The sequence below is a fragment of the Magnolia sinica genome, chromosome 16, assembly GCF_029962835.1.
Source record: "Magnolia sinica isolate HGM2019 chromosome 16, MsV1, whole genome shotgun sequence".
Classification (NCBI taxonomy): domain Eukaryota; kingdom Viridiplantae; phylum Streptophyta; class Magnoliopsida; order Magnoliales; family Magnoliaceae; genus Magnolia; species Magnolia sinica.
Window position 1 is genome coordinate 14,915,909 of NC_080588.1, and position 26,473 is coordinate 14,942,381.

Here is a 26,473-nt window from a genome sequence, read left to right on the forward strand (position 1 = left end):
ACTATAATTCAGCAACAACACAATAAAAATCATATAGACAATCCACCCTCATGCAGAGGGATATAAGAACGACGAGTCAGTAGCAATTTAGTGATGTGCTCCTCAGTATGTTAAAGAGCGTCAAGACACAGTTTAATCCCGAAGAGTCGATTTTCACACTGACAGAGGCAAGCTTCTATATTGGACTGCCCTTTATGAAGTTGACGAGCTGGATCGTTCTGGAGAAGAAGATACCTAGTGCTGATTGACAATGGACTTGGTGCAGGCACCACGGTATGACATGAATCCCAACTAGTGGCCATGGGAGTGTATTGAACTTCTTCTTTACCTTGCATTCATGATTGACTTTAAGTGCTTTTAATAGTGTTTTCTTCATAAGGTATACTATAAGATATATTGTATCACAAGTAGGTGGTATAGCTAGAAACTTGGAAAGTTTGTAGATGACGCTTGGAAAAGGAATACTGTAACGTCTCGAAAAAATCCGTACAAAGACACGAGTATCACCTAAGGCAGAAATCACTAAAGACCAAATCATTTAGAAATTAGGCGAGAATTAAGTGCTAAACTGAATTAATCAGTAGATTAGCGTGAACTGCTTTCTATACGAACTGTAAGACCCAAAACCAGTAGAATCACTAACGCTACATTACCTAAAAACGTAAGATCAATCTCAAAACCCAGTTGCTCTCGGGAGCACATTGAAACTCCGCATTGGACCTGGACCGCGCGTCAAAAGTCCGATTACAGCGAAACTATACGGTTATGATCGCCTTACTGGGCTTGACAACCATCTTAGAAATCAAGTCCTAACAGTATCCATAAACGCACAACTTGAGCCCGGAGCGAAGTATATGAGAAATGTGAATATCTTTAGAAAATAAACTCAAACTTAAGTGAATTGGGCTGTTCGCTTGTAGGCCAAATCTAAGGTTTCAGACCATCAAATTCTGACCCAACTACACCCTTAGATCATGTAAATTTTCCTACACATGTCAATGCACTTGTGGCCCTGATCGAGTGACGATGACCGTTGAACTGAAACTAGTCCTCCGCGGTCGATCCGTAAATTCGATCAGACTGAAAACTTAACTTGACATAGACCATTGTCAGAAAACTTTCTTCAGACCGTATGCAGAAAACGGCCCTCCAGATGAGCTCCGTTGGGCCGAAATAGCCGCTCTTTGGCTATAACCTAAGTATACCATGGCCCTGGGGCCATTTACACTAGTTCTGGGCCTATATAAGGGTTTTACCCACCCCTCTCTCATTCATACGAAAATCCTAAACCCTAGGAGAGAGAAGAGAGAAAAGAGGAGAAAAAGGTGAGGAGAAGTGAGAGAAAGCGAGAGGTAGTTGCTGGGATTCAATCCCACCGCTCTACGTGCTGAATCGCCTCTCCTGTGTCGCTATACTAGCGATTCCGATTCTGTTGTTGGGTAAGAAATCCTAACCCTAATTTGTTTTAGAAATTCAGATAGAGTAAATGGTGAAATAGTTAACCTATTTCATACTAGAGGTTATCGTTGTGCCGTAGACGAAGACTTAGTATTCGAACTGAGTTCGATACGAGTTTATCGGCGAAAGGTGCGGACTATAAACGTTTAGGTTATGGTTTTCAAGGCTTTCAATGTCAGTAATGATTTATGACTGACTTGATTACTATCACATATGCTTAGATGCGATGTTTTACGTATATTACATATATATATATATATAAACTATATTGATTTTAATGCATTCCATGTGTTTGTTGAAATGTTTATATGAATATGGATTATGATTTGTGCTTGCCATGATTGTTATTTGGGCATACATGATTGTTGTACGTGTTGCAACTCCTATGTGGAAAGATTTGCTATAATATGTGTTTTAACTAAATTATTACATGTATGCAATATGTGTAGTCCAAGTGTTTGATAAAATGCCTGAATGAGAAAATGCTTGTTGAAATATATTTAAATGAGGGTGTTGAGATAAGATTCTCAATTTCCTTATCTATAGTTACAGTTTCCTTTATGTAGCCTATCTTATTACTATGTGATTTATGGATGAAATGCCTCTGTATGATAACATGTGTACTATTTATTTGCTGAAATGCTCAAATGAGGTTTATATCTAAATTGGTTGTCACATGCTGTCTTTGATTACCACATGTGAATAGTATTGTTTGGAGTGTGATTGAGGCTACGATGTAGTCCAGGCAATCGATGACGACTTTCGATCGAGTGGCTGAATCAGTTTAGCCACCACGGATACATATGATGAATCCAAGTCATACGATGATTATCGACAGTGGTTAGGCCACAAGGAGTGCGTACGCGCTCCATGTCGATTAATTCAACGTGTGCTCGTACTAGTCGAGCTTGTCAAGTAACCTGATTGACCTAATGTATGATCATCATGTATGGACGTTACTGCTTAAATCAAGGTACCAACTTACTAATGAAAAGCCTGTTTAACCTTGGTAGCACAATCTTCCAAGACTCATGAGCTGGGCATGGTATGGCACACCGTGGTCGAGATGTCGGCCTACGCTGGGGTGACGACCCTCCCCGTAATGTCTATTGAGCAACCCAAACTCATGAGTCAAATACGGTGGTATGGGACACTGTATTCGAGCTGTCAGTTTATGCTAAGGTGATGAGCCTTTCCCGTAGTGACCTCGAGTACACACTAGGATTACGCTAAGGTGACGAGTCTTTTCGTAGTTACCTCGAGTATAAACTAGGCCTGCGCTAAGGTGACGAGCCTCTCCGTAGCGACCTGAAACTTGCCTAACGTATGTGATTAACTAGGATTGACGACCCTCGATGGATCATTGTTTGGGTTAACGATATAAAGGGAGGTACCTTAACTTCCTAACCTGCTGTATGAATAAGACTAATTAAGAACTTGGCTAACACAATCATGCACTGCATTGCATGTGCCTTTGGCGTAGGAGTTGAGCACAGTGGAAGGGGTGCATGCCGCGATCGTGAGATGATGTCGCAGAGGGAGTGTAGGCGAGGGCATGCATCATTAACACATATCATCCTTGCATTAAGTAGAGTACCTAGGAATGCTTGTTGTATTGCTTTATCATTACTGCCTGACTGAATTGATAACATGTTAACCTTTTGCTTATAGCTCCACTGAATTGATCACTCACTCCCACTCTGGTACGGTGTTTTAAAACACCAACCAGACTCTGTTGTAGTTTCAGGTGATGATGAGGCTTACGAGATGGAGCCTAATTTCTATAATGACGAGGAGGAGTTCTCCTACATGCAACTCTCTGGCTAGTCTATGTAGACCTGAAATTGCACATCGGGGCTACAAAGATATGAATAGATGACATTACACTTCACATTTTGTACATTTTGGAATTATACTATAACTATTTAACCTGGTATTATGTTCATACTCTGAGGACTTACAATCACTTATATGTTTTGTATACTTATCACAGTCTTCTACTTTCGTAATCTAACTGTCTTTGGAGTATGATATATTAATTTGGTATAGTCCCACTCATGTTTAATGTACTAATACGGACAACATTTAATCATCATTATCTATGTTGGATACGTGATGCGTTGGAACTCGGGAGTTGAGCTTCTGCTCGACCCTCGATTTTCAGGGCGTTACAAATACTTGTGTGGTGAATACTTTTGACCACTTAAATTAATTATTTCAAAATTAGAGTGGGTAGACATATTTCAGTTCTCCGATAGTTATCATATAGGGTATTTAAAACAATTGGTGAGAGAATATCTCCAGAAACTTCACAAGGATATGCATTGCTACTCAGTATCTCGTGAAGTGCTTTTGTGGTATATTTTAGATGCAATGAAGACAGGTAGTTTCTTCTATTTCTAGGTATCATTGAGTCAGCACACGGTGTTCTAGTCACTTCTTTCCAGACACATGGATCATTTAAGCAACGGTTAGTTGGTGAGGTATGTGTGACTGGAAGATTCAGAAGTTGTCCCAACATCAAAGGAGTGATCTCCTTGGTTTGGTTCATATAATTGATGTTGATCGATGGAGGATCATCTTGAGTATTATGATAAGAATTCAAGAATTGATAAACAAGGTCATATTGTATTTCTCCTCCTAAGTAAAGGACGTTATCCCACCCCATTGATCCCAGATAAATGTCTATCCCATATGGCTCTATAAGACTAGATTTAAAAAATCGATCAAAGGTAAATTTGTTTGCCTTGATAGTAGAATGCAGATAAGGAGTATAGGTTCTGATTTTTCTAGATATGGCTTCTCCTTTTACACCCCCCTTTCCTTTGTTCTTGACCACGTTGTGTTGAAATCATAAGTTAAAAACAATAAGTACAAAGACAATAATAACTAATCTAAAAAAAATTTGTATCCTCTGACAGAATGAGGTTACAGTTATAGATTTTTCAATCAAGTGCATTTAGATCATATAGTGAGTTCCTTTAAAAAAACAACCCTTTTTTATTATGTGTAATTGTAATTCAGTAGGTTGTTTAGAACACAATGGTATCCTTATAAGTGTTGATATATGGTATGGAGTGATTTAATTATTCGACCATCACAAGCAACATCAAAACCCCCTGGTAGTGTGTAATGAGACAAAGTTAATCGGGCCAAGTTTTCATTGACATTTTTGCACACACAATCTTTTGTAAAAATTTTGCAGTAATGGGCCTGGAAGGATTAGGGTTTTAGGAAGATGAGGGTTTATAGGTTTGGCTAAATGATCGCCCTCATTTTGGAATGCAGAGTTTATGCTTAGTTCTGGTTGATTCTTCAATGTCATGTTTCTTCTTAGATCGATTTTTGTCTAGGTGGGGATGACTCCATTTTGCAAAATGAAGTGGAATGATAAAGGACCCATCAAGAGAAGACAGACCTAAGGCAAACGATCCTAGTTTTTGAGATGTAAAGAGAAAGCACTAGGAGATATCTTACATTTAGCTGATTTTGGTTACACAGCCCTTCAACCGAACTTTAAGACTCACAAATTTCTACAACGGATTTTCCTAATATACACATAATATTCTAAAATAGGATTCCATGATATGATTAAGAGTGAAAATCTGTCATGGAATTACCAAAATGTTTAGAGGCCAAGAATCCTCATATTTAACAATTAGACCAAGCATCAGGCTTAATCCTTTGGTTTGACTCTAATGCTTATATAGGAGGCATGATCCTCGGATATACCAATTTAGTTCAAATGAACCAATAATCATTTGTTATAAATGGTTGATCAATGTGTTATAAGTTTTTTATTGTAATATGTGTATCAACCTTTTATGATTCAAGGTAAGTATCATATTATTCACAAACATTTTAAAACTTATGCATGATACTTGTTTTATATGGAGTTGTTTATCATAAAGGAACTTTTTATCAAACTCCATGGATAAAGAAATTATTAGTCAAGAATTTATTTGTAAATTGATTCAAAAATAATATGCATTTTAGTGTTCTAGAATCAATTTTAAGTAATTGTGATTCACTTATTGACCAATCAATTTTTTTTTAATTGTTCATTTTTATTTATCAACATCTCCCCCTTTTTAAAGTTCCTGACCCATTACTAAATATATCAAAAGATGGGTCAAGGTAACTTATTGATTTCCATGGACTAGATGTTACAAGAGCCTGACTTACTTTCAGGGCACTTGTATCTGTCTTGCGTTACCCATTTGGAAACCATTTTCTTTGAGCTAGATGAGTATTTCTCTGAGTGACTTCCAAATGATTTAGATGTGACTTTGTGATTTATCTTGGAAGTAACATCAAATTTCTTGACCATAGGACATTCCCATTGTAGTATCATATCATTCCAGAGTGATGGCATTCAATTGAATCTTTCTGATCTGGAGTAGTTGAATTTGTCATCATTGATGAGGTAGATGAGGATTCTGATTAATATCCTAGGTCTGTCATATTTTTTAATTTTCTACCCATGCCTAGAAGTTTTTCAAAATTTTCATTGCTTTGAGTAAATTTCCGAGTTAGTTTTGCTGTTTGATTAGAATATTTTACTTCTATTTTTAGTTTCTTGTTTTCTCTTTTTAATTTTTTAACTTTCAATTCTCGAAGTTCAATTTTCTTGATCAGATTATCAAAAGTTATGCTTCTAATAGTAGTTCCTCTCCCCTTTTTAATTTTCTCAAGATCAAGTTAATCTTCCTCATCCAGATTTTTAGGAATGACTGTAGTGGTGGAGGCTATGAGAATCTTTAGTGATTTTGTGTCTCCATCACTTTTTGTCTCATTTGAATATAAATTTGAGTCATCAGTGTCATCCCAAGTGGCTGTTATAGCTTTCCCTTTGGACTTCTTTGTAGGACATTCTGTGAAGATGTGACCAAACTTTTTACAGTTGTAGCATTGAAGCTCTCTAGACTTGTTGAATTTGCCAGTTTGGCGCTTATGGCCCAACTGAGCTCCCTTGTTGTTGTATGGTCTTCCACGGTTCTTATTAAAAAATCTTTAAAATTTTTTAGCTAAGAGGCAACCGCCTCATCTCCATCTTTGTTCTCGTCATCTTCTTTTTTTTATTGTATTCATGGTTTTAGAGGTTTTGAGAATAGTATTTTAAAGAATAGTGTTGTTTAGAAATTCGCATAACTTAGAGATTTTCTGATACAGCTCCCCATCGTTAAGATTGCGAGGCTGCATAGTATTCCAGTTTCGATCGTCTCTGATACGGGATTCGAAGATTAGTAGGGTTACCATAGTATTGATGATGCATCTTGGGAGGGCGAGGTTGTGATTAGAGAGTGCTATCTTCATCCTTTAGTAGATTGATTGTGCCTTGACTTATATACTTGATGATGTTTCCTCTTTCCTTGTCTGATCTGTAAATTTCAAGGATGAAATTTTTATTAGGAGGGGAGAGTTGTAAGACCCGTATCCTAGCTCGTATTGTTCCGTATGCTTCCGCGGTCCTCTCGGTCGAATTCCGGAGACTTGCGACTCGTAAATAGAAGTGGCGCACGATCCTGAGTTGTATCCCATATTTTAGAGTTGACCGGACCCGAGACTTTTACCTTAGCGTTGCCGGGGTTTCGATGTCGCGTCTTGCGCGCCGAGGCAATTCCCAGGCCATGAGATGTGGGTCCGCGTTCAGTTCGAGGAGACGCCGCGCATTTGCGAAACCAAGGCAATCTTTCAAATCAATCACATCACATCCCATCAATCAAGTAACCTATCACACCTCATGTCAAGTGCACATCACCTTTCACCCATTCCCAAGCAACCCCAAAGTCAATACTCTCTTACAACCAAGTACACTTCCATCACCCATCACCCATCACTCTCCCATCTCTCTCTCTCTCATCTCTCTCCCTCATTCTCCAAGCACTCCAACGTCTCAACCTCTCCATGAGAGAAGCCATGTGTGGCCCACCTTCCTACCTCCCATCCCCACCATCAAAACCTCATCTCCACCGTTGGATCACGTTCCTTGGAGCTCTAGGATGTGTTGATGAAAGAAGAAGTCTAAGAAGATCGAAGGTGGGTGATTTTATTATTTAATTTTGTGATTTGAGGGCCCACTTGTGGTAGGACCCATCTTGATGTTTGTGTTGTAAGAAACGGAGGGCCCATAGTGGCGGGGTCCATCCACCACCATCCATTTCCTCTCTCTTTTCTCTTTCTCCCTCTCCCTTTCGCCTTTTGTATGAGGTGTGTTGGTGCGGCCCGCCATGATGAGTTTGATCCACACCGTCCAATTTTGGGACCCACCATTGCTGCCCGTCCATTTGGATAGGCCTAGATGAAAGAAAAATATAAATATCAAGTTGATTCAAAGCTTTGGTGCGCCACCATGTGGACCCACCTTGATGTGGGTGTGCAGGACGCGCCATGATGCGTGTCCCACATGCACACGTCCATCCATTTTGTTTAGGCCACAGGCCCACCTGATGCTGACCGCCCAGGCTCGGGCGTCTAGCAGCAATGAAAGAGAGAAACAAATTTTAGGCTCGGGCGTCTAGCTGCTGGACCATATGAAAGGGAGAAACAAATTTTAGCTTGGTCTGTGACGTGGCCCACCTGTCTGTGGACCCCACCATGTATGCGTGCCACCTAGCCATCCATCCATTTTGATGGATGAGGGGCCACCTTGATGATGTACCCACCACACGGTCCGTGTATGGGACATGGACCCCACCCATCATATATGTGTTATACTATCCATCGTCCAGCAGCAGGTGCTGCTGGATGGGCAAGCACGGATGCCTACTCTCTGAAGTGCTGGTGGGCCACATGTGTGGACCCACTAGAGGTATGTGTTCGTCCATCTCATCTACCGTCCAAATGGTCTAGATGGTGTGACCCACCTTGATGTGTGTATTACACCCCAGCCATCCGTCCCTTTTTTCTGGAAGCTGGGCCTCCCTGCTGAAGATGTCAGCAAGTTCTGTGAGACCCACGCAGCTGGCAACTGCTGTTCGGTTAGCAAGTTCTGTGGGTCCCATGCTCGATGTATGTTTTATATTCCTTACCGTCCATCTGTGGACGGTGGGACTCACCGCGATGCATTTGCCTTACATCCTTACCGTCCAGCTGTCTGGACGGTGGATGCCACCGTGATACATGGGTTTCATTTGCACCGTCCATGCAGTGGACCATATTATGAAATAAGTATTTTATCCCAGCCGTCCATACGATTTCAAGACAGTAGGCCCACTGTTCTGACGTCAACAGGTTCTGTGAATCCCACCGATCCTGATGCATGGGTTTTATCCCTAGCCATCTATTCTGGACATTTGATGTATATATATATATATATTTATTTATAAATAATACTAATAATATTATATTAATATAAAAAGGTGGGATGGCCACCTACGTGGGACCCACTTGATGGCATTGCTTTATCCACAACGTCCCACTAGGTGGGACCCACTGATGTATTTGCTACATCTCACCGTCCAGTACGTGGACGGTGGATTGCATGTGTTTCGTCAACGACGTCCATCTAAATGAAGAGAAAACACTAATATCAGTTGGATCCTTCCAGCTGGTGGGCCACCACGTGGGACTTGCCGTGTATATATGTTATACTCCCATCGTCCATTTATTTAGACGCTGCTGGACTGATATCCAGCAACTGTGGGACCTGCTTTAATGCATCTGTTCTTCCACCGTCCATTTGTGGGCAGGTGGAAACCCACCTATTGTGTATTTGAACCCCAACTTGTTGTGTATTTGAGGCTCGGGATGCGGCCCACCTTGATGTATTTGTGGCCTATCCATTAAGGCCCACCATGATATATTTGTGGCCCATCCATAAGGCCCTACCTTGAGGTATTTATGGCCCATCCATGGGGCGCAATTGGATGTATTTGTGGCCCATTGATGCAGCCCAACTTGTTGTGTATGAGGCCCATTAGTGCGGCCCATTGATGCAGCCCACTTGACATGTATGAGGCTCATTAGTGCGGCCCATTGATGTGGCCCACTTGGCGTATATGAGGCCCGACTTGATGTACACGAGGCCCATTATGATGTGTATTAGGCCCTTATTGTGCGGCCCATTGTGACGTGTATTAGGCCCATGACGCATGGCCCATTTGATGTATTCGAGACCCAGATACGTGGCCCATTTGATGCATACGAGACCCATGTGTAGGGCCCACCTATTGTGTATTCGAGGCCCATGGGTTGTGGCCCATTGTGATCTATTTGAGGCCCATGTGCGAGGCCCGATGTGATGTATGTGTGGCTGTTACGTTGCGTATAAATCCCTTATGTGAGCCACTCCTTGGGAGCAATGTTGGTTAAATGTCCACATTGATGGGGCAATGATGGTTAGATGTCTTTATTGTGACCTTTCCTTAAGCCTTGTCAAGCTCATTCTTATCGATTCCGATTGAAGTGACCGATTTACTGATTCTGATTATCGATTGATTCCGATTGCCATGACCGATTGCCGATTCCGATTGACGTGATCGATTTGCCGATTCTGATTATCAATTGATTCTGATTGCCATAACCGATTGTCGATTCCGATTAACGTGACCGATTTACTAATTCTGATTATTGATTGATTCTAATTATCATGACCGATTGTCATTCCAATTGTCGTGACCGATTTGCCGATTCTGATTATTGATTGATTCCGATTGTCATTACTGATTGTCGATTCCGATTAACGTGACCGATTTGCCGATTCTGATTATCGATTGATTCCGATTATCATGACTGATTGCCGATTCTGATTGACGTGACCGATTTGCCAATTCTGATTATCAATTAATTTCGATTATCATTACCGATTGTCGATTCCGATTGACCTGACCGATTTACCGATTCTAATTATCGATTGATTCCGATTGTCATGACCGTTTGCCGATTCTGATTGACGTGACCGATTTGCTGATTCCGATTATAGATTAATTCTGATTTGTCGATGCCAATTGTATATGCCTATTCCGGTTGTTGAGGCCGAGTGTCGGGCCGATTTCAATTTTTAAGACCTATGTGATGTATATGCAACCCGTATTTGAGGCCCATTGTGATGTGTAGTCAGCCCATGTTTAAGGCCCAATGTGATGTTTATGAGGCCTATGTGATGAGGCCCATTGTGATGCAATTGAGGGCTAGGCGATGGAGCCCATTGTGATGTACGTTAGGCCCATGTGAAAGGCCAATCGTGATGTGTATTAAGCTCTTGAGTGAGGCCCATGGTATTGTATATCAGGCCCTTTGTTAGGTCATGGGTCCACTATATGTTAGGCTCTGTGTGGGCCACCCCTTGGAGGCAATGTTGGTTAAATGTCCACATTGTCGAGGCTGATTGTCGAGGCTGATTGTTGATGCCGGTTATTGATACCGATTATGAGTATGTGACAGCATAACATCATGATACATGCCCATACACATCATCTGCATGTTTAATATGAGATATGGTTGACCGTTGCATATGTCATGGGGCAGGTTGTTCATGAGACTCCCTGATGGGTGGAGTTGCCCCACATGTGCGCATGGTATGAGCAGGATTGATGCATGAATGGATTATGTGACTCATACATCTTGCATTATGTGACTATTATTACCGTATGCCCTTGCGACATCAGAGCTGTGGCCTCCACATGCATATCGTGGAAGGCCAGATGGGACACCGAAAATCTGTTCTACTTGGGGCGGTATAGATATCCCTGGGTGAAAGTCCCAGAACCCTCTTGGTTCCAGAGGTTGCTCCAACGTCTAGACCGAGTGGATGCATGAGTGCATGAGGGCCGTATACCGTTAGGCCGCATCTCCCACTGTGTCGTGGTCGGTTAGAAGGGGGTATGACCTTACCTACCCGAGAGGAGGGGGCAATGCTAGACTGAGTCTGATTAGCTCGAGGAATGGGTCCGCTATCGATGAGTAGGGCCCGATATTGGCAAGCGGATAGTGAGGTCTCTTCCACCCACCTTTTTGCGTGTGATGGGGCGACAATCTGGTTTGGAGTGTAATAGACCCCGGTGATTTTTCAGAGAGGAACCGTACTGATATATGGACTTATTGAGTAGGAGTTACATACTCATATATTCATTTCATTCACTATCCACTTAGGTTGGTGGTGAGCAACTAATTGTTGTGTATCTTCGCATGGCTAGGATTTCGGTTGGGCGCGCGATTAACCTGAGATCAGGAGTCTACCACATTGGGTCTAACTATCTAAATTTAGGTATGGGACTGATTTGGATAGAAGCCCTTTTTGATAGACCCCGTAGCTTGCGATACTACGTACTACCATCCTGACTTCGCAGTTCAGCTTGGTCATTTCATTCGCATCGCATATTGCATTGCATCCTCAACATATAGGATTGAACTTACTGCCTCCACATTGTATAGCTGATCTACATTTCTTCATTAGTATATGATATTAGTTTATTATATTTTTACATCACATATGTAAGACCCGTATCATAGTCTATACCATTCCTTAGCCTTCCGCTGTCTTTCCGGTCGGATTTCGACAATCCTCGACCTGTATTCGATGTTTGCGGGCGATCCTAAGCCGGGTGCCGCATACCGAAGTCAATTCAACCCGAAACATGTACCTTAGCGACCGCGTCGTCACCGCGGTTCTAACGCCGTGACTTGCGCACTGAACCGATACCCAGGTCAGAAGATGTGGGCCTGCGTTCGATTCGAAGAAAATGCCGCGCGTTGCGAATTTCGAGGAAATCTCTACGATATGTCCCATCAATCAATGTCAAGTACAAGTCAAGTCACTCCATACCCCAAGTACATCAACCCATCCCTTCCCATTCCCAAAGTCAACTCTCCCTCTCTCTCCACCCATCCCTTTCTTACAACCCATCACTCCACCCATCACCCATCACACATCACTCCATCACCTCTTATCAACCCATCACTTCTCCCTCTCTCCCTCATTTCTCAAAAAAATCTCCTAAGCAATATCCCACGTCCAAGCTCCCACCCTGCCAAACAACAAGTGTGGCCCACTTTCCCTACCCTCTCATCTCACATCTCAACCATTCATTTATCATCTACCACCATCAAACTTGAAGGCAATGAGCTAAGGAAGATAGGGGAGTAAGAAGAAGGAAGATAGGTGGGTGATCCACCGTTATTTCTTATCTTAGGGTCCACTTGTTGGTGGGACCCATTTTGATGTATGTGATTTAATCAAGAGGGGCCCATAGTGGCGGGGTCCCTTTATCTCATCGTATCTCTCTCTCTCTCTCTATATCCCTTTTGTATGATGTTTTGTGGCCACCACGGTGTAAGGCGATCTTGACCGTCCAATCGTGAGGCCCACCTTGTAACAGATCCATTGGACGACCAAGATGAAGGAAAAACACAAGTATCAGATTGATCCAAATCAGGTGGGCCACGTTTATGTGGGACCCACCTTGACTAAAATGTGGGCCACGTCCATGTGGGCCCCACCATGATGCTGTGTATATCCATGTCGTCCAGCGTCTCTGGACGCTGGACGTGAGGCAGGGGTTGGCTAACATGGAGTGTATGTACTGACATGGGTGTGTGCTAATAAAGCTAATAAAAAAATTTACTTTTGGGATAGGCTACCCATGTAGGCTCCACCTTGATGTATGGGGCTGATTCACGCTGTCCATTCTATTCTTCAACTCATTTTAGGCGTTGAGTCGAAATATGAAGCTGATCCCATTTTCTGACAGGCCATACCATAGGAAATAGCGGTATTACCATTGAAATCCACCTTGATCCTTATATTCGCCAAAAACAGGCTGTATATTGGACTCATTTGGTCGGTCTTGGACCGTGGAATCCAATGGCTGGAGTGGATCCATCTGATGTGGGCCCCACAAGGGAAAAACCATAGAATTTCTACTTTAAAAAAAAAAACACAACCAAGAGGCAGCGCTGCTGCCGCTGACACACCAGAGATGTGCAGGCAGGGCCTGCGGCTTCTGGGCGGACGGACAGCAGGGACCATTGGGTCCCAGCCGTGGGCCCCACCATGATGTGTATCACACATCCACACCGTGAATTTTGATGGGGGCCCTTAGGGCTATGATCCCTCCAAAGATCAAGCCGCTCTGACGCTCAGGTGGCCCACATCACAGGAAGACAGTGGAGATTTAACGTCTGTCATTGGGACCCTTTTGGGTCAGCACAGAGGTTTTGAATCGATGTGAAATTTGTTTTTACTCTTCATCCAGGTCTGCGTGACCATATGAACGGATTTGATGGCTTATAAACATTATGGTGGGCCCCACGTGGAGCCCACAGTGATGTATGTGTTTTATTCACACCGTCCACCACTGTCGTGGATGGTGGAGCCCACCTAGATGAATGTGTTTTATCTCTGTCGTCCAGCCATTTTAGGTGGCTGCTGGATGGCAGGGGGACCCCACCATGAGGTATATGTTTCATCCATGCCGTCCATCTATATGGGACCCACCCCACGTGTGGGTGCCAACACATAAAAATAATCATAAAATAAAAAGTTACTTTTGAAAGTTGAAAAATAATAAAGAATAATACATACATATATATATATATGTATGTATTATATATACAATATAATACATACATACATATATATATATATATATATGATGGTGGGCCTTTATGGGCCCTACCATGATGCATCTGTTGCATCCAAGCTGTCCAACCATTTTGAAATAAAAATAAATAAATAAAATTTGTAAGGCTTGAGACAAATATAAGACAGATTCATTTATCAAGTGGACCACACTGCACGGTGAGGACTGAACGGCTAACATTGACATCCTTTGGGACCGTATAATCAGATTGAATGGGAAATAAATGTTATGGCGGGCCTTGGAAATTTTAATAGTGGTAAATATTATCACCACGTATATTTGGGGTGTGGCCCAGTTGTTATACACGGGGCCCATTGACGTAACCCATTTGACATACACATGGCCCATGTGGTGTGGCCCACTTACCATACTTATGGCCCATTGTTGAGGCCCACCTTGATTTGTATAAAGGCCCGTTGTTGGGGCCCGCCTTAATAAATATGGGGCCCATGTTATGAGGCCCATTGTGATGTATGCGAGGCCTATGTGATTAGGCCCACTTTGATAGATATAAGACCCATGGCATGAGGCCCATTTGACGTATTGGAGGCCCATGAGTCGAGGCCCAATGAGATGTACATAAGGCCCATTGTAATGTGCGATTCCACCATGGTTTATGTGATGATGCCCTGGGAGCAATGTTGGTTTGACGTCCACATTGTAGGGTGATGTTGGTTAAATGTCCGCATTGTCACTCTCCCTAGGGCCCATTGTTAAGCCCATACTGGTAGTGTAGGCCGTCTAGGCCCATCTTCATTATGCACAGAGCCCATCACTATATAACATGCTTAGTATAGATCCATGATTCATGATCATACGCATCATATGTATGCTTGATATGAGGAGTGATTGATCATAGCATATGCCCTCGGGCAGATTATTATGGGCTCCCTGATATGCGGAGTTGCCCTTCATGGCGCACGGTATGCGCAGGGTTTGTTGCATGTCTAGTAGAGTGATTCACGTACTTGCATTTGTGTGATAATGATTATTGTATGCCCTAGCGACATCAGGGTCATAGCCTCCACCGACACATCGTGGATGGCTGGAATGGACACCGAAAATACTGTTTCTAGCATCAGGGCGCCATAGATGTCCCTGGGTGAAAATTCCTAAACCTAATGGTACCAGAGGATGACTCCAACGTCGAGACCGAGTAGATACACGAGCACGCGAGGGCCGTATACCAGTAGGCCGCGTCTCCCACTGTGTTGTGGTCAGTTGGAAAGGGGTGTGACCTTACCCGCCTGAGTGAGGGGGCTATTTCTAGGTTGAGTTTGACCAGCTTAAGGAATCGGTCCGCTATCGACGAGTCACGCCCGATATTGGCAGGCGGATAGTGAGGTCTTTCCACTCTCCCAGTTGTACGTCAGGATAGGGGCGGTAAGCTGGCGTAGAGTGTATTAGACCCCGGTGATTATTCAGAATGAGAACTATACTGATATTGATATTGTGGATGAGCATTGGCATGCTTGAGTTGCATCTCGTGTTACATGGTCTTGATATGGCCGATAACATTCATATCTTGTACTGCATAGCCTTAGTACGACTGATTGCATTCATGTACTCATCAGCATGATTCCATATTACTCTGACCTTGCATTCTGAGCACGCTCATATTGCGCACACACTTACACCACCCTCTAAGCTTTCTATAAGCTTATGCATGATTGATGCGTGCAGGTGACATCAGGACATAGCCGTAGCATAAGAGCAGTAGGAGCGCGCAATCGATCTTTTGGAGTTTTCGTTATTTGCATTATCTTGTATTTTCCTTCAGATGCATTGTACTCAAAAGTTTTGATCATAGTGGATTTTGTGATGGTGTTCTTGTAGTTATTGTTCGTGGGTTATGCTTGTGGTTATTCTTATACTGAATCAAAATCATGCTTGAAATCTTCCTTGTAGGATCCCAAGATCGGAACCTAGTATATAGATGCCGGGAGCCGAGAATGGGGTACTACGAAGGCTATCGGCGCTGGATTTGGCGATCCGAAATTTTGTGAGCCCGGTTTCTGAGTTCGGGGCGTGACAACATAGCTTGGATAAGGCTGATGGTATTTATGGGCTTATCAGCATGTCTTCGTATTACTCTGATATCGTATGATTTATGAACTTGCTAGTATTTCTAATATTGTATGATTTATGGGCTTGTTAGTATTTTCGCTTACTCTGATTACTCTAATATTGCTTACTATGCACTTACCTTGTGCACACACTTTCACCACCCACTATAAGCTTATGCACGATAGATGCTTGCAGGTGGCATTAGGTTGTAGCAGCGTTGAGCTTGGAGCGTGCAACGGTCTTTTGGAGTTTTGATTTTCAATTTATATATTTACCTTTCAGTATTGTACTCAAATGATTATATTAGTGGATATGTGATAACGATATTGCCTTTGTGATTTGGGTAAACATGTGGTTATGCTTATTATGAGATAAATGTACGTTAGAAAATCCTCTTTGTAGGATCCCAGGATCGGAATCTAGCGTATGTACGCTGAAAGCCGAGAATGGGGTACTACGGAGGCTGTCGGCACCAGATTCAGCATTCAGGATTCCTGTGAATCCGATTTCCGGGTTTAGGGCGTGACATTTAATTTTGTGAAAAACTCGATGAACGTCTCATCTTCTTTCGTCTTTATTTGTTCAAACTGAGATGTTAGGAGTTGGAGCCTTGACATTTTTACCATGTTAGTTCCTTCACGGGTAGTTTCCAATAACTCTCATGCAGCCTTAGAGTTTGGACACATTCTTATTTGATGAAATATTCTTGTAAAACTCCGCAGCAAATTGCATTTATGGCTTTGGCTTCACACATCCTCATCTCTTTGTCATACTGGGTCCATTTGACCTTTAATTTTGGTTTGGTGATTGTTGTGCCATCCTCAAGAACAATTTGTTTTGTAGGTGCAATATATCTATTTTCAACAATCTCCCATACATCATCATTTAAGGTCTGAAGAAAATATATCGTTCTGGCCTTCCAGTATGCATAGTTTGTACCATTCAAGATGGGTGGTCATGAGACGGATGGTCCCTCTCCATTGCCCATAATTCTTTCTTCAGTCATGATCTTCCACTCGGCTGTTAAATCTTTTTCAGAGGAACCTCACTCTGATACCAATTGAATTTGCGGTTTATACCACTGATACTAAAGAATGAATATAAGACAAGGTCCTAGAGGGAGGGTGAATAGGACTTTTCAAATATTATGCTTATTTAAAAGTTCTAATTGCCTAACTTAAATAATCATTCAGTTTTAAGTAAGGCAATATAACTCTTAAGGCTTCCAAGCTAATAGGGGTTATAATCACATAGGTTACTTAACATATGTAAAGTAAGAGACTGTCTTATATCATAATGAACATGTGTATCTTAAACATTCATCTAATCATGCATAAATAATAAATCATTCAACCTTAAATAAACATGATTAAATAGGTGGACAAATGACAATTCCAAACACAAGGATATATAGTGGTTCGGCTACTTGCTTACTCCACTCCCAGCATCCACACTCAATCCTAGAGTGCACCGGATTTCATTATTAATGATTTTAAAAGAGGTTCACCAACACTAAGGACACCAATTTATGCTCTCCACAAGAGCAAAGGTCCTACACTAAGAACCCACATTTAGGCCCACCAGCCAAGTTCCCACACAAGGCACCTCCATTTAGGCCCACCGGCCAAGATCCCACACTAGGCACCTACGTTTAGGCCCATCGACTAAGGTCCCACACTAGGTACCTAATCGAGTTTGTTAATAGCAACTCTTAGCATCAATCCTACACGAGGATAGAGACTGAACTGTGGACTCTTAACAATGACACTTACTTGTCGGATTGATTCATTTTTGTTAGCTCATCGTAGGTTACTTGATCTTTGCGCTCTCGTGCTTGAATCAGCTTCTCGATGCTCCCCCGATCGCATAGCTTGGATTTTCCTGTTAGTTCAGTTTCACGATCAAGAACCTTGAATAAGATATACCTATAAAGGTGACCAAGGTAATGAGAGTTGTTGAATCTCTAACGAAGGTTATGAATGAATTTTCTAAGAGATTCAACTGATGGATGCACTAAAGTATGGTTGAGACTAAGGATATACCTATATGTTTGGTCTCAATACTCTAGTGAAGGCTTAAGATCATGTTCTTCATAAATATGAGCTTTGAATGCTCATGAGTGATGAAACACAATGAAAAGAACATGAATCTCATGTGGATAGAGTCTAGGATAAGTGATTTGAACTTGGGACAACCTAGGGACTCTGAAATGCCTAAATCCACACATTCTACAAAGTTCTGGGTCCTATATTTATAGAGAAAAGGTCTCTATCGAGTGAAGCTTCGGTAGTACCGAAACTTACTCGGTAGCACCGAAATATCATTCAGTGGTACCAAATTAAATCCTGAAGTTGTTGGATGAATTTTACTCCTTTCGGTGGTACCAAAATTTGTACATCAGTAGGAGTCAGCGGTACCAAAATTCCAGTTGGTGGTACCGAATTTTCTTTAAAAGCTGTTGGAACGTTTTGAGCACTTTCGATGGTACCGAATGTATCTTCAGTGCTATCGAAAGTGTCATTCAGTGATACCTTCTCCTGCCAAACTAGAACAAATTTTCATGTTTTAATTCTTTGTCCTATGATTCATCAACAGCTTTAACTTTCTCGAAGCCAAGATTAATAGGATAGAAAGTATGAACTTGGATTTGGCTTTGAATAGATGACCTAAGTGGGTTTTATGAACTTGGAGTTGGCTTTGAATAAATGACCTAAGTGAGTTTTCCTGTTTAGGTTTGAGTCATCTATAGGCAAGGTCATGATAATAGAAGCGGTTCTTTGTTTTCAATGTGGCTCTGGTACTTCTGATCCAGTTGCGTTAGCGATCTTCATTTGCCAAGAACTCATATGACTACTTGACACAACTAGTCATGTAATTGACAAATAAGTGTGCAAAGGTGGGTGCACTTAGATGATCATTATTTGACATCTTCTCCGGTTTTGTTTCCATTAACGCCTTACTCAACCCTTGTGAAACTAGGATGTCCTTGACCTTCCGCTGCCATATACTGGAATAATTCTCCCATCAAATTTCTGTATATCGAATTTTGATCCTGACATCTTCGCTCAAACACAAATGTCCAACTTGACACTCTGATACTACTTTATTATGAGTGAACCCACTCTATATCACACCATAATGATGTAAATTCGAGCCAACAACAAACCTGGATCAAACAGTAAGTGTTGGAAATTCATATATAACACCACCGTCAATCCATGTGCTTTGTGGAAGCATGATAAATGAAAATAGAACAATATAATGATGCAAGATAACCAAACTAAAAAGCAAACGATCACAAACACAATGTTATTTTATGTGGAAAAACTCTTATGAAAAAAAATATGATACAAAGCGACAAAGATCCACTATGATAAAAAACCTTAGTGGTACCGACTCGCCTTCTTCGATTACAAATGTAGATGATCTTCACTTGTGATGCGCGCCTTTAGGAAACCCTAGATCACTCGAGAAATCCTTCATAAGCCTTTTACAAGTGTAAAAAAAACCCCTCCCTTGACCAACCCTAGCCCCTTTTGTAAGCACCGTATCCTAGACCATACCATTCCATAGGCTTTCGCGGTCTTTTGGTCGAATTCCGGTAACCTTCGACCCTTAACCGGTATTTGCGCGCGACCCTGATTCATACACCGTCAACCCGAGTCGACTCAACCCGAGACTTGTACCTTAGTGATCGTGCCGTCGCCACGGTTCCAATGCCGTGTCTCGCGTGCCGATTCGATACTCTGGCTAGGAGATGTGGGCCAGCATTCGATGCGAGGAAAACGCCGCGCATGCGAATTATGAGAGAATCTCTACGAGATGTCACCTCAATCAATCAATCAATCCATCCCATCATGTCAAATACATGTCAAGTACACCATCACCTCTCACCCTTCCCTAAGCAACCCCAAAGTTAAAAAGTTCTTACACCACCCATGCCTTTCTTACACTAAGCAACCACAAAAGTCAAACAGTCTCTTACACATCCATCACCCATCCCTCTCTTTACTTACAACTCTCTTTCATTTCTCAAAGTCATTCCAAGCAACCAAGAGCTTCACGTCCAAGCATTTTCAAACCTCCATGAGAGGATTTTGTATGACCCACTTCCTACCCTTTCATCTTCCATCTCAACCATCCAAACCTCATCTCCTCAGTTGGAATCAAAGCTAAGGAGCTAAGGAAGCCTAGGGTGCAAGAAGAAGCCGGTGGGTGATCTTGGATGTTTGTCTTTTATCCTTTTTTTGATTTAATGGTCCACATATGTGGGACCCACCTTGATGTAGGCTTTGTATCAAAAGGGGCCCATAGTGGCGGGGCCCCTCTATCCTCTCCGTTCTCTCTCTCTATTGTTTTGTTTTCCTTTTTTTGTGGGTATGATGACTTGTGGCCCACTTGATGCAGGACCTTATCCACGCCATCCATTGATGTGGACCCCCACTGTTTTCATGGGTGGTACGTGCTATGGGCAAAACACAAAGATCGGGCTAATCCAAAATAGGTGGGCCATGTGGGACCCACCTTGATGAGGCATACCACCCGTTCGTCAGTGGAGGTGGCTAACAGTGAAGTGTTAACTGATAGTGAGTGTGCAACATGAGTGTGTACTAACATGAACTGTGTACTGACATGGGTGTGGAGTGACGGTGGGGTCCATGGGACCCACCCACGTCATCAATCCATTTTGGCGGGCCACACCATGCTGTATGTGTTTAATCTAAACCATTCACCGTTCCTGGACAGTGGGGCCACGTTCGTGTGGGGCCCTCCCTGACACACCCACATCCATAGCTCACTGGCAGACTGAGTGAAAGATACCTCATTTCAACGCTGAGGTCTGGCATGGGTGGCCGTCAATGAAGTGCGCCCTGACTTGGGGTCCATGGGACCATCTTTGTCGTCCATCCCCTTAGAGTGGGCCACACCGTGCCACGTGTGTGGTGACCACTGTCCCTAGATGGTGGGACCCACCCCATGTGTGGGGCCTCCCTTAAAAGCATGTGACCGTCCAGGCTGTCCAGTGATGACGGTCGAATATTGCATATCAGACCCTAATTAGTGCATGATTTTACATACATGATAAGGGACGGAGAACTAAGATCAAGAATTCACATGCCACCCGAGGAAATCAATCACATTAAAAGGCCCGAAAATGGTCCGTAATGCAAGATCACATGGTTCCCGCCATCCGATTGACTCACTTCATGCATAGCCTGGATGCCATAAATAAACCGGACATATTAAATTTCAACCATTGGATATCTCGAGAAGTGGGTCAATGGACACATTAGCCCATTAATCTCCAATTTTAGGCCCACCTACAATCTGGATATACTTCAAATTTGACTTAAACGGTTTAAAGAAGATGAGCAATAGGATGGACGGATTGGATTTCTCGAAATCATCACAGTGGACCTATATCTATAGCGTGTGTACACAGTGCACATGTGCACTGCCTGAGCACCGACGGACAGCTGTGGGCCCCACCGGTAGCACGTACGGTTAATCTAAACCGTTCATCGTGTAGAAGGGCTCAATATTTACAAAACTATGTTTTCCGTTTATGCCCATACGTGCACACGTGTGAGCTACAGAGGTCACAAGCGGGCTGCCCTATAACGTTCAAAACGTCTCTGGGCCGCGTCCACGCAAATTCAAAACCACCCATATGCGGTCGAAATCTCATCCTGACTGCCAAGTAGAAATTGGTGAAAGATCCAAGCCGTCCATCATGTAGACGTGCCCGACACCGAGCGACTGATCCGAACTCTGAAGTTCCGCAAGCGTTTCAAGACGCTCTCCACCGCCTACACCCATGGGAACCATTCTTCGCCGTCATTAATCTCCATGAAGCCTAATTTGATTAGCTCTTGTATTGGTTGATTTACTTTGAATATTAATTAATTTGTCTCTTTCTCTAAGTGGGCTTTATGGGTTTAAATTCTATACTTCTCCATCTATGAACTTGATTAAAGTATATATATGGATGTTGTTTGGATGCTTATTATAGGTGCTTGTGTTTGATCAAGAACAAGTTTCCTATAGAGGAAGAAACAGTGTGCTTTAATGAATGTACATTCCATGTACCCGACCATATGCCCGATTAAGGACATAGATTGTGCTTTCTCTATATAAGTGGTATCAATCTAGATCAAGGTGAATCAACAGACAAAACAAGGGTTAGGATAATTAGGAATTAATTGTTTTTCATAAAATTGTGCTTAGTAATTCATTCCATTATTTGTTGGATTAGTTAAGGAGAATCATAGATTTGAATTGTGACGACCAGTCCTCGTGGGAACGATCTCGTAATACGTACCGTATCTACATCTGATTCGTATACTTGCGAGTTTAAAAATCATTTAAATCATGTTGGTTTAAATAAAACATCATCCAGGGCCTGGACGTTGTCAAATTTTTTTAATATATAATATTAATATATTATACTATATTGATATAATATATAATATATATTATATAAAATATTATAATATAATATATCATTAAATTTCATGTTGTGGTGGGCCCTACGTGGGACCCACCTCTCTCCTTTAAAGGCAGAAAAGATGCATGTACAGCAGCAGCTAACTATATATATATATATATATATATATATATATATATATATATATATATATATATATATTATGTTACATATGAGGGTGGGCCCTACGTGGGACCACCTCTGCCCCCCTCCCCCTTTAATGCATTTAATGTAGCTACTATATATATATATATATATAATATTATATTATATATTGTATATATAGAACGGTGGGCCCTACATGCGACCCACCTCTGGCCGCTTGATGTATAAAGCTTCATAGCAGCAAGTTTTATGTATATATGACATATATTATATAATATATTTATATACTACCCTGTGGTGGGCCCTACGTGGAACCTACCTCCACAACAGCAATCTCTCTCTCTCTCTCTCTCTCTCTCTCTCTCTCTCTCTCTCTCTCTCTCCCCCATTCATTATCAAGCTGTGCAGGTTCCACGTGATGTACTTGTACATCTATGCGATTCTGATTGATGGTGGGACCCACTCCAGATGCATGTGATTCATCCATGTGGCGTGGGCTCCAACGATGTATGTGCTTTATCTACACCATCTACTGTTTGGATGGTGGGGCCCACCATGATGCATGCGTTATATTCCATGCCATCCAACCAATTGTGAGATTATTTTATAGCATGGGTAATGGGTGAGTCTGATCTAAAGTTCAAGTGTTACCCATCGTTTAAGCAGTGGATCGTAACATCCACCGTTCAAACTCCTAAAGGCCGTGACAATTTTCAATTTGGCTGATGTTGTTTTTACTTCATCTACCTCTATGTTAACTTATGAATAGGTCGGATCTCAAACACACAAGGGTGGGCCCAATTTAATATACATTTGACCCATTTGACTCGGCCCATTTGACTAGGCCAATGTGATGTACTTGGGGCCTAGTTGGTTAGGCAGATGTGATATATGAGGCCCGTTGTTGAAGCCCACCTTGATATGTATGAGGCCCATATGATTAGGCCCATCTTGATGTAATTATGGCCTATCCATTGAGGCCCACCTGATATACATAAGGCCCATGTTATACGGCCCATTTACTGTATCTAAGGCCCATGGGTCGAGGCCCAATTGGATGCACATAAATTCATTATAATGTATGACTCTACCATGGTTTGTGTAATGATGTTTATGACAGTCGTACCTTGGGAGCAATGTTTGTTTGACGTCCACATTGTAAGAATAATGTTGGTTAAATGTCCGCATTATGATTCTCCCTAGGGCCCATTGTTAGGCCCATACTTGTAGGCCATCTAGGCCCATCTTCATTATGAACAACATCTATCACCATATAACATGTTTAGTATAGTCTCATGATTTATGCTCATACGCATCATATGTATGCTTGGTATGAGGAGTAATTGACCATAGCATATGCCTTCGGGCTGGTCTTTTATGGGCTCCCGGATAAGCGGTGTTGCCCTACATGAGCGCACGATACGCACTGGATTGCTACATGACTAGATAGTTTGATTCATGCATTTGCATTGTGTGATATGGTACTGTACGCCCTAGCGACATCAGGGCCGTAGCCTCCACAAGCGTATCATGGTTGGCAGGATTGCATACCGAAAATCTTAATCTACATGGGGTGCTATAAATATCCCTGGGTGAAAGTCCCTAAACCCTTATGGTACCAAGAGGTTGCTCCAACGTCTAGACCGAGTGGGTGCAGGAGCGTCGAGTGTCGATTAGCAGACAGCTACGCTTTCCACTGTGTCGTGGTCGATTGGAAGGGGATGCGGCCTTACCCGCCCGAGAGGAGGGGGCAAAGCTAGGCTGAGTCTGACCAGCTCGAGGAATAGGTCCGCTATTGACGAGCCGAGCCCGATATTAGGCGGATAGTGAGGTCTCTTCCACTCCCCTTATTACGCGCGATGGGGTGGCAATCTGGTTGGAGTGTAGTAGACCCTGGTGATATTCCAGAGTTGAGCTGTATTGATATGTGGACTTAGATGAGGATTCGCATGCTTGAGTTATATTTCACACCGCATGGCTTTGTTATGGCCGACATCATTCATGGATTCATCAGCATATTCCACATTATTCTGATACTGCATAATTGTATTACTACCTTACGCACACACTTACACCACCCTCTAAGCTTTCTATAAGCTTATGTACGACCGTTGTGTGCACGTGACGTTGGCTCGCAGCAGCAATGAGGCAAGAGCGCTTAGCAGATCATTTTGGAGTTTTTGTTCATCATCATTGTATTTCCCTTTATGCTCATTGTACTTGTAAAGTTTTGATCATAGTGGAAATGTGATGGAGTTTTTGGTTGTTTGTGGGTTATGCCCTTGGTTATGCTTTTACGAATCAAACTGATGTTGAAAATCCTCCTCATAGAATCCCAGAATCGGAACCTGGTGAATGGGTGCTGGGAGCCGAGAATGGGGTTCTACGGAGGCTGTCAGTGCCGGATTAGGCGATCGAAAATTTTATGAGCCCAGTTTCCGAGTTTGGGGCGTGACACCTTTAGAGAAAACATGCATATTACTTTAAGCCCTAATGAAAAATCGGGTTTAAATAATCTATTTGCACAAAATCGCAGAACTTGATAGTCGCACCACTATTGACCAACAGTTGACCGTGAACATCACAGCGAGTCACAATTGACCATGAAATTCCTTGGTCGATCGTGAATATCATTGTGACAAAGCATCGGGTGGGTCCTACATAAATGCATTCATACATAAAGTTTTGTAAAACTCAAAGTACCTTACTGCTCCTCTTGGGTGAGAAGCACAACCCCAGGGGTCCCTCCTTCCGAGAGTGGGTGTGAAGACATATATGTATGGATTTCACAAAGCAAAGAGCTTTGCATGAATTCTGGCTACAAGTGGGAGTCTCGGTGCTTGAATATTCTCTCATAACGGAAAGGCCATTGATGACCAAAGAGGAAGAGGAGAAAGGCCAACTCAACCATCCATAGCTCGAGGGAGTAAAATAGGTGATCGACTACTCCTCTTAGTCAACAAGTGGAATGAGCAAACAAAATTGAACAAGTGGGATTCATATTCTTCTAAGCTCCATAGTTCATCAATGATAGAAAAATGCCGGTAAGTTTTTGTCCGTAATCTCTTCATGATTGATGCTCGATGGTCCAAATCATGCTTGCATTTGTAACACCCTGTACTTTCCAGTACTCGAGTGTTACTAAGTAACCTAATGTAATATAAATACAAAAATAATACAACAAAAACATATACACTATGGAAGGTTATTTATATATACTTGTAAGATTTAAGATTTTCATATTGATATGTAACCATAATCCATACTATGTGTATACGCTTACAACATCATAAATATAAATTACAAATTATATAATTTATAATACATAAAAATAAAATATACTAGAAAGATTTATAGTGGATGACATATTTCAAGCAATTTAACAACTTGTATATGATTTAAAACATAACACACGTATCACCATACAAATGAGACACAAATAATATATAATAAGCTTCGCTTACTTACATTCATACATTTTATACATATTAACAATTTGTGAAATTATAAATTAAATATGACAAATTATATAAATGATAATAATAATATAAAATCATAAATGGGACCCACAACATGACTAAAATGCATGCATAGTGGGGGAAATAATAATAATAATAATAATAATAATAATAGTATAATATTATTAAAGGTAGTATAACACAATATTTAGTGTTATAGAAATCAGAATAGGCCATATTTCTATAATCTGACCATTAAGTCTTAGCTTAAATAGTCCCTTAGGCCATTTTAGCCGTTGACGTTCAATTTCGGGCTG

At 41.9% G+C, this 26,473-nt stretch overlaps 1 protein-coding gene across 1 annotated transcript in view; it reads left to right on the forward strand.

Moving 5' to 3' along the window:
• Positions 1–235: 235 nt before the first annotated feature.
• LOC131229729 (nuclear transport factor 2) overlaps positions 236–26,473 on the forward strand; it is a 74,942-nt gene continuing 48,704 nt past the window's right edge. The window contains exon 1 of the mRNA XM_058225727.1: positions 236–273. Within this exon, the coding sequence (XP_058081710.1) occupies positions 251–273 (23 nt within the window). The 5' untranslated portion in view covers positions 236–250. The remainder of the gene's footprint in view (positions 274–26,473) is intronic.